General features: G+C 44.7%; 3 protein-coding genes across 3 annotated transcripts; 2 read left to right on the top strand and 1 right to left on the bottom strand.

Moving 5' to 3' along the window:
• Window positions 1–20: 20 nt before the first annotated feature.
• On the bottom strand, window positions 21–5,386 carry LOC146275143 (SH2 domain-containing protein 1A). Its single transcript, XM_084703557.1, has 4 exons — window positions 4,964–5,386; window positions 4,474–4,537; window positions 4,150–4,318; window positions 21–2,343 (listed from the first exon to the last, which is right to left on the bottom strand). Exons 1-4 carry the CDS (start codon window positions 5,101–5,103, stop codon window positions 2,303–2,305), a joined length of 414 nt encoding a protein of 137 aa, XP_084559683.1. The 5' UTR covers window positions 5,104–5,386; the 3' UTR covers window positions 21–2,302.
• Window positions 5,387–5,573: 187 nt separating this feature from the next.
• On the top strand, window positions 5,574–8,098 carry LOC146275142 (stomatin). The gene is made up of 7 exons (XM_084703556.1): window positions 5,574–6,010; window positions 6,092–6,201; window positions 6,300–6,372; window positions 6,477–6,559; window positions 6,659–6,862; window positions 7,000–7,134; window positions 7,639–8,098. The coding sequence occupies exons 1-7, from the start codon at window positions 5,938–5,940 to the stop codon at window positions 7,831–7,833; spliced, it is 873 nt and encodes a 290-aa protein (XP_084559682.1). The 5' UTR covers window positions 5,574–5,937; the 3' UTR covers window positions 7,834–8,098.
• Window positions 8,099–11,135: 3,037 nt separating this feature from the next.
• Window positions 11,136–14,445, top strand: lipib (lipase, member Ib). Its single transcript, XM_084703698.1, has 9 exons — window positions 11,136–11,552; window positions 11,679–11,787; window positions 11,963–12,064; window positions 12,207–12,296; window positions 12,391–12,558; window positions 12,670–12,759; window positions 12,877–12,985; window positions 13,367–13,540; window positions 13,647–14,445. The coding sequence occupies exons 1-9, from the start codon at window positions 11,136–11,138 to the stop codon at window positions 13,729–13,731; spliced, it is 1,344 nt and encodes a 447-aa protein (XP_084559824.1). The 3' UTR covers window positions 13,732–14,445.
• The last annotated feature ends 893 nt before the right edge of the window (window positions 14,446–15,338 follow it).

Raw genomic sequence — 15,338 nt, 5'->3', positions numbered from 1 at the left:
TATAGTCTTCCTGTCAGGATACCTTGCTTTATTACAGTTTTTTACAAACACTTTGACACAATTTTCAGAACCATGATGTCCTTTTTCAAAACTCTACAAAACTCGAAACAGTCATTACTTGTAACACAGACTGTCACATGTTCAAAGCATAGGATTGTTTGTTCATATCTTTAAAGACACCGTGGGCATGCAGAATCATTAGTTTGAATACAAATTTATCATGAAATACCATAGGAACATTCACTTAGATCATCCACACACAAGATACCCATACTTTCACCATGTAGTTGTTTGTACAATCATTAGTTTTTTACAATCAATTTAACAAAAACTTCTGAACCTTGATGTCCTTTTTCAAAACTCTAGATACAAAACTCGAAACATTACTTGTATAACAGACTATCACATGTTCAAAGCATTGTACAGAGCCGTTTTTACCAAACTCTTACAGTTTTTTTCAAATGCTTACACACAAATTCCTTACTTTTCACCCAATTTCTGAAACCTGACACTCAAACACCAGAGCCACACCTCAAATCTGCAAAACCATACGCACATTTTGGGCCTTTGACTCAGTTTTCAATTTCATAAAACACTTTTTGCAAAGCACAACACACAATTCTCCACGTAACACACAAAATTTTAACAGGAAGCATCTTGATTTCCTTTTTCAAACACTACCAATCAAAATGCCACACTAATTCATCAGTGCCGAACACTAACTACTCACATGTGCAAACACTCATTGCTTTACTCAACGCCAACCAATTATGGCTTTAGAATAGGCCTATAAATAGCCTAATTTGAGTCGATTTACAGTGGTGGGTATAATTTGAACCTTTACTGTAGAAATGATAACAGGTATGTAACAATCTACTGTAATGTGCAATCTACATAATAGCTATTTCAGCACAACACACGGTATACAACACAAACATATATTTTAGCACCCATGCATCCATTGACTGCAGTGCACTGCATGATTGGTCACAGTCTGGTGGATTACTGTATCATACTGTGCAACAGTACAGTGACTGTAACAAGACATTCTGACAATATTGTAGAAAATAGTATATACTACTGTATGCTACAGTTCATGGCACACACACACAGACAGCATTCTGTAATCATCTTTTTCAAAATCAGGTTTGGTTTCTGTCCTACTACACTCTTTCTTTCATACTGTGTAAATCTGTATTCACAACCACAAATGCTTACAATAAAAAAATAAGTTTGGTTTCAATCTTGTCTATGAATTTTTCATAATCTCTGCCATTTACTTTCAATCTTGTACAGAAATGTACAAAGGAGCTCATGAAAGAAGATCTTTAGGTTTTGAATAACTGTGTATATGATATCCAAAAATGTAATATAATGGCAAAAGTGTTTGCAACATAAGACAAATGTTTGCTTTTGAGACGTGTTTGTGATATTTTGAATGCAGTGCTTCATTTTGCCAGAGGAGCGAGGCATTTTGCATTTTGTGTGTGCAGTTGTTGGATTTGTGTGTTAAGTTTTTTTTTAAGAGGACAAGTAAAAATATGTGTTGGGCAATCAACATGCCTACTAAATCCGTCAGCAGAGGGCGCTGTTAGGCAATATGCATTAAACCACAGAAAAATAACATAATTATGTTTCCAAACAACAAGGTTGATCATTTAAAAATTAACACTTGAATCAGTTTACCGTTTGAACTAAAGGGGACAAATTGCAATTTGCAAGAACATCTGTGATTTGACTGAAAGCAACTACAGGCTCACTTCCTCCGTCATTACACCCTGTACATCATGGAAAATGTGGTATTAACTATGGCAAGATACACACAGCTCTGTTTTTTATAAGGTGTAGGCAGCTCCCTAATCCACATTACTAAGAGACTCCTACACTGTAGATAATGAAAATGAACCAACTTGAGCCATAGGCTACTTACAGTAATCATATTTGAAGAGCGAACTAAAAGCAAACTGGCCTGCATGAATGTAAAGGTGTGAAAACATGGTGACAAAGTGTTTTGAACATAAACGGGGGGGGGGGGGGCTACATTTGTAACCTCCCTAGGTTACATTTTGAAAATGTATTTTTACAGGTCTATAAACATTTAAATGAAACTATCTGCAATCCTCTGAATATAAGCAAGAAACAAACAAAACTGTCAAAGTCACAAAGACAATACGGTTTCAGCACAAACACTGTGATACTCATACTCTCTTGGCATTTGGTCAGTTGGGTATGGTCAGTAGCTCCATTAAGGACACCAAACCAGAAGTTGGGTTTCTTCAAACAGATCTTCCAGGTGGGCTGGTCAGGAAGGCAGGACATCGACATAGTCTTCTGAAGGGATATCTTCACAATAAAGGAAAGGACAGTGAGAACAAGAACCAAATAAGAAGTGTTGAGCAATTTTCAACGACACTGTGGCAGGTTCAAGACACACAAGACTGGGCTATATTTACAGGTTGTACACTGTTGTTTCTTAGAAATCCCAGATTGGTTTTGTATGACCTTTGAGTGACTTGTTTGTGATTGATTCATTTGATGTGTGTGTGTGTGTGTGTGTTGGTGCACACGTGACAAGGCCAAGGGCTCACACAGACTTTAACACTTTATCTGCACAATGACACCTTGCCATATTTGCACTGTTCCATATTTGTATTTCTGTATTTTTAGATTGTATATTATAGCTATTTTATACTTTATATTTTATTTTACATACCTTTCCCCTTAGGATTAGTTAGTTAGACTTGAACCTTTAGTTAGACTTGTTTGAACTTACACCACTTATTTAAAACCATATTTCTATATGTTGAATGTATGCACCTTCCTACCAAAGTAAATTCCATGTCTGTGCAAACGTTTATGGCGATTACAGTTTTTCACGATTGCTAAAACAAATTTCTTGACACAGTCAAGTGTTTACAGTTTTCTCAAAACTGTAAACACAAAACAAAATATTCAAACTCAATTTCCAAATCCTCTGACTCTTCTGGCAAAATCAAACACTAAACCATGTAACCTGTGCTAAAAATCAAACAATGCTGTCAGATTATGAACACAGCAAATCAATATAAACACTATGGAGCAATCATTAGACACAACACAAATACATGGAGAACACAACATCCAGGCCATGTAGTTCCATGTAAAGACAACTTTGTTTATGTATACACAGTAAATGCATTTATGTAGCAGTACAGAAAATGAATTTTGGATTTTGAAACACTGGATTTTGGTGTTTCAACACCCATTAACACTTTCCTGATGTATGACTATGTTTAGCCTGTGTACTGCACCTCTCTTTTGCCAACCGTCTCTGGTGAAGGGGATCCCTCACTGAATTGCTCCTCCCAAGGTTTCTTCAATTTTTTCTCCTCTAGTGAGTTTTTCTGGGAGTTTTTCCCTGTCTTCCTTGAGGGTTTAGGTTGGCTGAGGGGCAGTTCTATCGGCGTATGTGAAGCCCTCTGTGACATTGCTTGTAAAAAGGGCTATACAAATACTGTGCATTTGATTTGGTTTGAAAATATTACAGTAACCATCACAACTTAGTACTGTCAACAAAGAACAAAGTAAAATGGGGTAAAAACCCTCTGGTGTGCTGGATCCAGCCTTGAAAACACTCCACACCTATGTCACCACAGGCCAATTCCATTGCCTGTAGGACTTTTACCCTGGTATATGAGTTTCGGTCATAGAACTTTCACCGCCACACAGAGAACAACTTTTCAATTGGGTTGAGAAAAGGGTTGTATGGTGGAAGGTAAACATTTAAAGTAAAAAATTCTGGTTGATGTTGAACTATTCTTGACATCATGTTGAAAGCTGATATTGTCCCAAACCAGCATTAGAAACAAGTATGAACAATTTTGAGTCATTGTGTTTTACAGATGACAACTGTGTTGACCATTTTGCAGCGCAAGTGCATCACAGTGCAAAATGTGTTGAGTGAATGAGAATGTTTTGCTAAAAGAGTGTCTGATTTGACACATTGGTTTAGTTCACTGAACATTTGATTCAGAGAATGGGGTTTAGGTGTTTTAGCAATCGTGAACAACTGTAAAACCCTTTCTGATTCAGATTCGAGTGTACCTTTTAACTTCACGCAAATAACGAACAACCTCGAAACGTGTTTGCCCCAGTGTGTCGTTTACGTACTCTCATAATCATTGTCTTCGTCTGGTACTTCGGGAGCCGGAAGATGAAGCAGAGTCTTCCTCTTGACTGAGTGACGAAGATGAACAGCCAGGCCCTGGTCCCTCCTTTTGTAATGACTGATTAAATCTTTCATGGTCTTAAAGAACTTCTCCTCCACTCCAGCTGCAGCCTTCAGGGAGGGGAACTTGGTCAGTGTGGTAGTTGGCTTGGTATGACAGTGCATGCCAGCAAATCACTTCATGCATCAACTGCATGGGTGTGTGTGTGTGTGTGTGTGTGTGTGTGTGTGTGCGTGTGTGTGTGTGCATGCGTGTGTGTGTGTACCTGAAGAGTGAAGTAACCATTGTGTGTCTGAAGTAGTCTGTAGGTATACACCACCTTCTGTTTGCTGAAATAACAAACAAGGCAAATAAACAACATGGAAAAGGGAGAGAGACATAATACAGTGTCACAGTGGTTCTTTATGTCTTTAGACAGCGACATACTCATACTGCAATTTTTGCATGATACAACATTAGATATCTTTGACATAAAAAATCTTCTGTGAAGTTCCAGGTTGTTTCAGGGTATTCTGCTATTTTTAAATGATTGATACGTTTGGAGGCATCTGGGTGTACAAAACTAAAACTAAGTACATAACATACGAATATGATATAATTCAATAACAAGGAAAGATGCATGACTAGTGCTGAAACAAACACAATATTAATGTTTTTTTATTTTATTAAAAAGACTTATGTATCTCTTTTTTAACCTCAGACAAGATATATAAATACGGATATACAGACTGGGGAAGGCGGAGGTCAATACTTACTACACACAGAGACACATGGCTCCCTGTATGGTCTCACTGTCTCTGATGAGGTAGGCTCCTTCCTTGCCCTTTCTACTCAGCAGATTCTCACCTTCCAGCTTGCTAATTGCCCCGTGGTACGCCAGCAAGGATGCTGCCATGGTATCAACCCAACAGGGCTATCACACTTATGCCTTCAGCCAGTAGACCCAACTGCTGTAACACAGTTGTTCTCAGTTTCCCACGAATAGCCTATAGCTTCCGTTTCCTTCTCAGCCCCTCTCCTCCTTTTTTGCTGTGATCTCTGTCCTGATGCCGCGGTTGCTTTCAAGTTCTCATCATTAATTGTTCTGTCAAATACAGCCGTCTTCGTCAACCCTAGATGATCAGTAGGCCTACTAAATTAGATTTTTTTCCGCTTTAATCATTACTCTGAGAATATACGTAGACAACTCAGAGCACGAGCGAATGAGACTAAGACAACACTTAACACTACATGCTAAACAAAAGTGCCACCGACTCCGGCCACAGTTCTGACACAGGAAACTGTGTGTGTGTGTCTGTGTGTGCGCCCCCGCAGTGTGAACATGCATTTTACAATGATACCCGTGACGCTTGAAGGACGTCACCCACGAGTGAGTAACGAGTGTTGTGTTACAAGTGTCACTAAACTATCTATTGCATTTTTTCTGCATTTACTCTTCAGTTATTCTTGCAAACAAATAATCGACTTTGCAACAAACCGTACCCGGCGTAAGGCGAATTAGGCGATATCACAGCATGAAAAGAGACTTGACGAATTCTTCGCTAAAGCCCATTGTATTGGATACGTAAAGTGAGTAGGCCAGAGTAATTGGTTCCCATGACTCATGGGCCATGAGTCACGCGCTTTGTCATGGAAAACGGGCACACTAGTTTAGTCAGTAGGCTAAACAGGCCACCGGTTGAATTATCCGCAATAAGTGGTGAATACGAACTAATTCAAGAGGCGAGTGATGCCAGACAGAAACAGGGTAGGAGTTGATGTGCAGGATGGAACAAGATCCCGCCACCTTGATTCGGAGCCAGGTAAGTGCACGGTTAACTGTTTGATATTCATAATTTGGGCGTACAATATAATGCTAACGTATGCTTGTCCACTCTCAATAGCCGAAAGGCTTCGCGATGGCGGTTTGCACATTTGCAGGACAATCCTGACTTTGCTCTCGCTCCTCCTCATCCTCGCTACCTTCCCCGTGTCCATTTGGAGCTGTGTGAAGGTCAGGTCAGAACAATAAACGCTGTAGCCTACAGTATATTAGCGTGGGCATACCTATATCTGTTTGTGTGTTTGAAGTTAGGATTCTCTCTTCTCCAGGTGGTCCAGGAGTATGAAAGAGCTGTCGTGTTCCGTTTGGGACGTGTCATTAAGGGACAGGCCAAAGGACCAGGTGCCGTTTCCCATTTTTCCTTAACAAATCCTGGGTGTTCAGAGCACAGCGCCTGCACATTAAGGAGTCTAACGGCAAATGACACGGATCTCTCTCCTGTGCAGGACTCTTCTGGATCATTCCCTGGTTGGACACCATCCAGAAAGTAGACCTGAGAACTGTTTCGTTCAACATCCCACCACAAGAGGTTTGTATTATGCTGACACACTGAGGCCTCTGTCCCTCTCCCACACTCACATCCCATCTCTGATAGGTCTGTCCGTGACCATGTCCCGCCCCTCTCCAGGTGCTGACCGCTGATTGGGTGCCGTTAAAAGTGGACGCTGTGATGTTTTACCATGTGGTTGAGCCTGCTCTGTGGGTGACACAGGTGGCAGATGCCAACTTGGCCACACACACCCTGGCACAGGCCACACTCAGGGTTACTCTGGGCACACACACACTGACAGACGCAGTCACACAGCGAGGGAAGCTCTCACATAAAATAGAAGTAAGTGTATTTCAGTGTATGTGTGTATGTGTGTGTGTGTTTAGGAGTGTCGTCCACGAGTTGGTGACCTCTCAGCATTATTTCCCAGCGGAGCCGTAGGCTTGTGTCTCTTGTGTAAACGAGCGTTCCTGATCCAGGAGCTGCTCTCCGCCGCGTCTGAGAGGTGGGGGGTGCAGGTGGAGAGGGTGGAGCTGAGAGACGTGACCCTCCCCCCTGGTCTGCAGAGGAGCATGGCAGCCGAGGCGGAGGCTGTGAGGGAGGCACGTGCTAAGGTACACACACACACCGTCCTTGTCGAGACTGTGCATTCCGTCACGTGATGTCAGCTTCGGTCCTATCAGCCTTGTAGCTTGCATGTTTGTGTCGTGGCGTCTGAGCGGAGCACTGTGCCCACCACACAACCGCCCTAAGAGATTTCCTTCAGGTGTCTGGCTCATCCACCCACGTCTCCCTCTCTAGCCATGTTGGGGAGGGCTTTAGCTCAGGGTTAGAGGCGTCCCCCACAGATCAACGGGTCGCCGGTTCAAATCCCCTACCTGTACTTTGCTTAGGATGAAGCATCTGCTACATGAAGACGTGACGTGTACAGCCGTACTTTATATACTAGCAGGTCATGCAACGTGGTTGCACGGTGCGGGTGCGTGGTATAAGCATGGGCGTAGTATTAATAATTGTAGCTCATTGATAGCTCACTAAACCCTGTGTGTGTGTGTGGGTCACTGTGTGTGTGTGGGTCACTGTGTGTGTGTGGGGGTCACTGTGTGTGTGTGTGTCAGCTGATCTTGGCTGAAGGAGAGGTGGAGGCGTCTCGCTTCCTGATGGAGGCGGGGTTATTGATGTCGTCCTCTCCGGTTGCCCTGGAGCTGCGCTACCTGCAGTCTCTCACGTCTGCGGTCACAGACCACACCTCCACCCTGGTGGTCCCTGTTCCCCGTGACCTGCTGGGCTCGCTCCTCTGCGGAACCCCCTGACTAATCAGCTCATCAGGCTAATCAGCTCGTCAGTTCTTATTAAACCTTTTAAAAACATGTTTTCTCCTTGTGTGTCTTCAGCACAAACCTGTGTGTTATATCAGTCCTGTCAGGGGTCATGGTCTCTAGGATTGAACTGTAATTGTGTGTGGACTGAATACAGGACTTAAATAATATTGTATATGCTACTGATGATTTGTTGGTTTGTATAATGCATATTTGTCTAAATAGAAATGTTTAACATATTTAAAGTTAACTTACTGGATTTTATTTTGCCCCTTCTTGGTGTTAAAAAGTGTTCCATTCTGCTTCACACATGCAAACACACAGTGGCCTAATCAGAACAACAGCCGGAAACTGACTACACCACAAGTCAAGATGGTCACCCACAAAATATAATTTCATGCTATAACGCTCATATCTTTCTTACATGACCTTAAAGGTCATGTATAGTAATATACCGCAATACTTATAACTTCCCCATGATCATAGTATACACAGTTTAACCTTCTCTGCTGATCTTGAGGTAAACAGTTTCCTATCAAACAGAATACTAATGTTTTTCTTACACTTACTGAAAGGTCCCATCTGATAACATACCCAGATACTCCCAAAAGCTCTTACTCTACGAAAATAAGCGGGATATAACTACAAATATCTTACCTCAGTCATAATAGTTATCTCCTGTGCTGTTGTTTTCAGAGGATTTGTGTTTTTAGGCCAAGGCTTTGACTCTGGCTATAATCAGCTGCTGAGACTAATGGCAGAAGGGGGAAATGTACATCATCATTTTTCTCATCCTCACCTAGCCTTGTTTCGAACGGTTCAAACCAGGAGACGGCTCAATGTAAGTGTGTGTGTGAAAGGTGTGACCTGTACACTAACAGGACACAGAAATAAAGCATCAGACACCACACCCCCCTGACCCTGCCTCTACATGGTGGTCTCTGCTAGGTCCTCTGTCCCCTACTATGGAGTCAACCCCGAGGAACACACACACGAAAGTCCTGTCATCTTTCTCCTCCAATCCCAAGTCTCTTCTCTCTTATCCAATCCTGTGGTCAGATGGTGACTGGGGGCGTGGTCTGGGGGAGAGAGAGTGGGGTTAAGCTCTTTAATCCTGGTAGAACATTGTGACCTCTTTATCACATCTCTCTGTCTCCTCTGCTGGATCACCTGCGTGCACCGTCTATCCCAATGTGGAGGACAGTGGAGCTGGCCACCAGACCCCAGAACACACACACACCCACGTACAGACACACACACACACACACTGGAGCGCACTGGAAAAATGTGAACTGTTTGATGCCACTGCCCTGTGCTGTGGGTAAAGATTATATGTATTTAAACTCCATGCTATACATTTAATGCAGTCAGTCAGGCAGTAGGTGAAAGGCTTGCTTGGCAGGGCTGGGCTGGATAATTGGAAGCTAATAATAACCGTTGTCCATGTGGCTCCTGCTTATAGTGGTGAACAACCCTGTATTTAAGGTTACTCTTACTGCTTGGAAACAGAAACTATACTGCACTACTGCAGAACATTATTTAGGAGGTTTTCATTTTGTGTCTTGTTTAATTTTGTTGTGGCAAACGTCCATTTACTATTTGTGCCATCTCTTCCTCTTGTGTGTGTGTGTGTGTGTGTGTGGGGGGGGGGGTCAATGGTGGGTGTTGAAATGGCAGTGTGTTTAGGTCGGTGTTGTGTTTTGTAAACTTTCGTTGTGGTTGTATGGGCTCTTCTCCATCCCACTCAGTCACTTAAACGTGCGTCTCTCTTCTTCCCTCCTCCTCTGTGTGTTTGTGTCTCCTGACGTCTCTCTGTGTGTCTCCTGCTGAACACTCCCACTTTCTCAATCTTTCCCTGTCCATCAATCTCTCCCCTGTAAGCTCAGAGGGAACCCTGGTCTTCTCTGGTCTCCTCCCCTTCTCTCATCCTCCCTCTCTCCCTCCCTCTCTCCCTATCCTTGCCTTACTTCTCTCTCCCTATCCTTGCCTTACTTAGCTCACAGCCTCTGTTCTACCAGACAAACTCTGGCTGGTGTTCTGTCTTTCTCTCTCTCTACCTCTTTTGTCTCCCTCCTCCTCTCTGTAAGGATGACGCCCAGGAGACTGCTGTGTCTGGTGGTCCTACTCGTGCTTTGTAAAGGTAAGAGCACATCTGTGTGCAAAATTGTGTGTGTGTATGTTGGCTGTCCTTGGTGAGGTGTGTGTGTTTGCACGAGTCATTCAGGACAGGAAACATTATTAGAGTTCACTTGTTTCCGTTCAGCGTCTGAACTGCAGTGATAGCAATCATATGCCAGTAAGTTTTTGTGTATGACCGCAGAAAGCCCAAAGAAGTACAGAAAGGTCATGAATGTTCTCACATCTGCTTTAGGCCGCTTTTGTACGCAGTATTCCAAACATAGCTTTCTGTGTGGACTTACAGACACACACTCATGGTCACACACAATACATGTAAACACACACGGGTAAACGGGGGTGGGAGGGATTGATACCCCAACCACCCAGTGTGACTGACAACCATACGCGCTAATCACCACTTGTGATTGGGGCAGGGACGGAGAAGATGGGATGAGCTTCTTTTTTTATAGCAGCATGATCCAATTGAGAGCGGTTGAGGGTTGTGAGCGCTAATTACAGAGCATTGATCACCTCTAAAGCCAGCCAGTCTGAACTTCTCTGTGCAGCTCTGAAGCCTCTGTGCAGCTCCGAAGCCGATGCTACGCATGCAGCGCAAACGCCAATAAGGCTTACATGTAACCGCAAACTTATGTCGCGTTGATGAGTCATATGCGACTCAGACAGACTGTCTGAGACATTACGATATTTCCTATAAGCTAATACCCCACAACCTGCTGGCAAACTGTGTCTTGACAGTTTGCCATATTGCCGGGGATAAGCCACTGTGTCACAACGGTCAAAGCTTGGACAACACAGACGGCAACAGGAAACACAACTATACGCACCTTAATAGAAAACACCGCAAACCTGTCTAATGAACTCCTTTATTATTAAGAAAAACACGAATATCCAACGAGGCAAACCCCCGGACGATTTTGGAATCCCTGCCGGACGCATTGTTAAGGTCTCGAAAAGAGGACATGTCCGGGTAAAAGAGGACGTCTGGTCACCCTATTTAAAAAATTGGTAAAGGATGGTATTCAGGTTAAAGGACATTGACCTGTTCCTCTGCTCTGAACACTGACAGACACAATTCTGGAGTCCAGCATAGATTTACCTTTCAATGAAATGCTGACAGATTAAACTTTACAACCACACACACACGCACACACACACAAATGAACCCTCTCCTCCCCTTCCCTCCAGGTCAGGAGAGTGGGAGGGGCGAACCCTGTGACAACTTCACAGACCTGTACTTCCACGAGTCGTTCATTGGCACCATCCTGGACGTGCGCCTGCTCCTCTACACCCGGTCCAACCTCTACTGTGGCCGGGAGCTCAGCCACCACCACCTGTCCTCCCAGCCCTTCCTCAACCTCTCCCTGCCCACCGCCTTCGTCATCCACGGCTACCGGCCCACCGGAGCACCCCCTATCTGGGTGGATCACATTGTGCACCTGCTGGCGGAGCAGGAGGATATGAACGTGGTGGTGGTGGACTGGAACCGCGGTGCCGCCAACCTCAACTACTTCACCGCCGTGGCGAACACCCGCCAGGCTGCCAACAACCTTACGAGCTTCATCCTTAACATGCAGGTGGGTGGGGAGAGGAGGAGAGGGTGTGTTTGCGTGGGTGTGAGGGTGTGTTTGTGGGCATGAGTCTACGAGGCTGACCTGAGGGTGTTGTTCTCTGCGCTAATGGGCCGCTGTGTGTGTGTTTAGGAGGAGGGGGCGTCGTTGGACTCGGTGCACCTGATCGGTGTTAGTCTGGGAGCGCACCTGGCGGGGTACGTAGGAGCCAACCTGAAGGGAAAGATTGGCCGCATCACAGGTGAGAAAGAAAGACATTTTCATTCATACAAATAGAGAGAGAGAGAAAGATGAATGGAAATAGAGGGAGAGAGAGAAACAGGGAGAGAGGGTGGGTGGTAACAACAAACACAATACAAACATCAAATGAGGTATGAGGTATGGAGAAGAAACACCTCCCTCCCTCCCTCCCTCAGGTCTGGACCCAGCAGGACCCATGTTCACTGGAGCGCAGCCCGACGAGAGACTGGACCCCTCCGACGCCATGTTTGTAGACGTCCTCCACACCGACATGAACTGTGAGCACTGTGTGTGTGTGGACTCTTTTGTGTTTGTATTATTAGGTGTGTAAACAAGCTGTACGTCAAGGTTGTTCATCTGAAATGTGTATAAAATACACTTGTGTGGAGTGACCTGGCTCTGTACTGTTTGTTGACACAGCGTTTGGACTCAGTGGGGCTCACGGCCACATCGATTACTACGCCAATGGAGGTGCAGACCAGCCTGGCTGTCCTAAGACCATCTTCTCTGGTGAATAAACACACACACGCACCTACACACACACACACATACACACACACACACACACACAAACACTCACTCCCTGCTCCCCTGTTTCCCCTAGGAAAGTCTTATTTTGTGTGTGACCACCAGCGGTCAATGTTCCTGTTCCTGTGCGCTCTCAACCGCACCTGCAACCTCACAGGCTACCCCTGCACATCCTACTCTGACTTCCTGGATGGGAGGTGCCTGCAGTGTGAAGCGTTTAAGCCCCACCCTTGCCCAAAGCTAGGTGTGTGCATTACGTGAATATGTGAAAATGCTTTAAGAAATAAGGAAAGGAAAATATTAAATATAAACCTAAATGTTCTCAACACACTGCACTTCCGTTTTTCTCTCACAGGTTATGATGTCAGCAGATGGAGAGATACCCTGCTACGATTGGGCCAGACCAAGGCTTACTTCAGCACTACAGCCACATTACCCTATAGCAGTGAGTCTTACTCTCTCTTCCTCCAGCCCCTACCAATCTCTTACTTCTGACCACTAACCTAAATGATATAAAATCCAGGTAGGTGTGTGTAATAGCACCTGTGTCCTGTGTGTGCAGAGGCGAGCTACAGGGTTGACATGGTGACCTGGAACCAGTACCTTCGCTGGGGGGTCATCATCCTCAGAATCCACAGTGGGAGGAACTTCACAGAGGCCCGCATCGACCAGTGAGTCCCACACTGACTCTCCCCCAGTTTCTCCCTCTCTCTCACACTCTCCTTATTCTCTTTCTGTCCCTCCCAGTCTCTCCCTCTCTCTCCATCTGTCACATTCTCCCCCCCTCTCTCTCTCTCTCTCTCTCTCTCTTTCTCTCTCTCTCTCTCTCTCTCTCTCTCTCTCTCTGTCACACTTTCACTCTCTCCCAGTCTCTCCCTCTGTCACAAACTCTTCTCTCTCTCTGTCACCTTTCACTCTCTCCCAGTCTGTCCCCGTCACACACTCTCCTTCCTGTCACTTCCAGTCCTTCTACCCCTCTACATACATCCTGCTGTTTATCCTGCCTCTCCCTCCTCCTCCCCGGTACAAACCCCCCTCTCTGCTGTGTTCAGTAAGCTGTTCAGGCTGGAGCAGTACACGTCCACCCGTCTGCTGGCCCAGTTCGACGAGGACCTGCAGCCTGTTCAGAAGATCTCCCTGCGCATCGCTACCGGCAACGTGATCGGCCCTCGCTACAAACTCCGCCTCCTGCGCATCCGTCTCTCACCCCTGGATCGCCCTGACAGGTGAGACGCACGCACACACACATACACACACACACACACACACACACGGACTACAGAAACATTAAAGACTACAGTTTTTACTCACAAATTTCTGTCCTCCCTTCAGGCCATCAATGTGTCGCTATGACATCATCTTGGAAGAGAACATGGAGGTGTCGTTCCGTCCACTGCCCTGCGACCCTCGGCTCTGACCTCTGAGTTCTGTCTCACACACACACCCACACACACCCACTCACACCCACACAGCGAGTAGAGATGTACCGTCACAAGACCCAAAACAAATTCCTACGGGGTCTCCCATTCAGAGATCCAGGGGCTACACAGTGAAGCCTGCTGAGGACGCTGAATCTGGAATCAGTACATGGCAGGATGGAACCAGGAAAAACATAGAAACTTCTGATAATGTACAAGTGAATCAAAGTGTTATTTCTTTAGCAGGAAAAGCCCCATCATAGTAAACACTTCCTTGAGAATGGACACAAGAACTGGCCAGGTCAAGCTTCTTCACACGGGCAGTAACAACCATGCTGCCTGGAAAAAAGAGATAACGATTTAGATGATCAACACTGCTGCCCTGCTGGGATGATGTCACATGGGACTTTATCATAGTGAGATTCCTCTTTTTCTCTCTCTGTGCCTTATGTTGTTTGGTGGAGCTGCTATGACGTTTGACTAGGTGCTTTAGAAGCTATAAACACTTATAACTGAAATAATAAAGTTTGTGGTTTGTAGTTAATAAAACTGATGTTATCAGGTTCAAACAGAGCAGCGTAAAAGCTTGAAAGTCTTCTAAACTATGTTTTGAATTCACGACAGTATTGCAGTGTGGATTTTTTGTAAGCATTTTTGTATTTCTACCTTATTTTGTTTATAAAATAAATGCACCGTGTGTTCATGATCCATGATTGCCTGCATGTTTGTTTGTCCCTTTCATAAGAAACAGAAGTAACTCTCATAATCTCAAAACTCTGAAATGTTTTTTAAGTCCAGGTAGGATCAGCATGCTGTAAGACCAACAGATGATTTAATAAAAACACTTTTCCTATGGCACTTGATCTTTAATGTAGGAACTGACAGGCCCTTTTTCTTTAGGACTCTTATATTTTAAATATTGTTAATGACTGCTTAAATACAGCCATATACATACATCCTGCGGAGTACACATCAAAGGTCCCTGTATAGCATCAGTTACAGGGACTCTTCATGGTCACCAAGGTGACTAGATTCTCAATCTGCTAAGGCCTTCTAGCAGGCCAGCTGGTGGTTTAGTCCGATTGCTTCTGCCCTGCAGTGACCTGACAGGTTTCTTGACCACTAAGTGTGCCGGCCTGGTCCTAACACAACGTTGTCATGACTCCAGGTTAATCCTCCTTCTCTGTGTGTGTGTGTAGTCACAGTAGCTGATTATGACCTGATTACTTTGATCCTTTTCACCTGTTGCACCGTTGGTCTCTCCATTCAAACCTGCAGACTGTATCCTGGAGTATACAGTTTGTTTGCCCTTGTTTTGGGGTTAGCCTAGAGCGACTACATATTTTAGTTGTATTTTCCCAGACTGGAGTTCTTGTTTTTGTATTCCCAGAGTCCTGATTAAAGAACTCTTCTTTCAGAGAGCCGCTGTGTGATTCCTCCCACTCCCCCTGACGATAGGTCAGGTCTGTCCTGCTTTACAGCACAGTGGTGAGTAGACCAGGGTCACACTTGGCTCCACATGGCTATCTCTCACAATACTCAAGGCAAAAATCACCCCAGAATATGTTATGTACTGGGATCACAAATGCACTTAAAATGTCAGATC

The sequence above is a fragment of the Hypomesus nipponensis genome, chromosome 8 (genome assembly GCF_054491055.1).
Source record: "Hypomesus nipponensis isolate SF chromosome 8, ASM5449105v1, whole genome shotgun sequence".
Classification (NCBI taxonomy): Eukaryota; Metazoa; Chordata; class Actinopteri; order Osmeriformes; family Osmeridae; genus Hypomesus; species Hypomesus nipponensis.
The sequence above is the reverse complement of the archived record's forward strand: the minus strand, read 5'-3'. Positions and strand labels throughout refer to the sequence as shown.

Excerpts from the sequence above, each read along its gene's own strand:
- LOC146275143 (XM_084703557.1), bottom strand. The coding sequence starts at position 5,103 with ATGGCAGCATCCTTGCTGGCGTACCACGGGGCAATTAGCAAGCTGGAA. Across the intron at positions 4,319-4,473 it reads ATGGTTACTTCACTCTTCAG|GCTGCAGCTGGAGTGGAGGA; the intron begins GTACACACACAC and ends CCCTCCCTGAAG. Across the intron at positions 2,344-4,149 it reads CGAAGACAATGATTATGAGA|ATATCCCTTCAGAAGACTAT; the intron begins GTACGTAAACGA and ends TTTATTGTGAAG.
- LOC146275142 (XM_084703556.1), top strand. The coding sequence starts at position 5,938 with ATGCCAGACAGAAACAGGGTAGGAGTTGATGTGCAGGATGGAACAAGA. Across the intron at positions 6,202-6,299 it reads CCATTTGGAGCTGTGTGAAG|GTGGTCCAGGAGTATGAAAG; the intron begins GTCAGGTCAGAA and ends TCTCTTCTCCAG. Across the intron at positions 6,560-6,658 it reads TCAACATCCCACCACAAGAG|GTGCTGACCGCTGATTGGGT; the intron begins GTTTGTATTATG and ends GCCCCTCTCCAG.
- lipib (XM_084703698.1), top strand. The coding sequence starts at position 11,136 with ATGAACCCTCTCCTCCCCTTCCCTCCAGGTCAGGAGAGTGGGAGGGGC. Across the intron at positions 11,788-11,962 it reads AAAGATTGGCCGCATCACAG|GTCTGGACCCAGCAGGACCC; the intron begins GTGAGAAAGAAA and ends TCCCTCCCTCAG. Across the intron at positions 13,541-13,646 it reads CCCCTGGATCGCCCTGACAG|GCCATCAATGTGTCGCTATG; the intron begins GTGAGACGCACG and ends TCCTCCCTTCAG.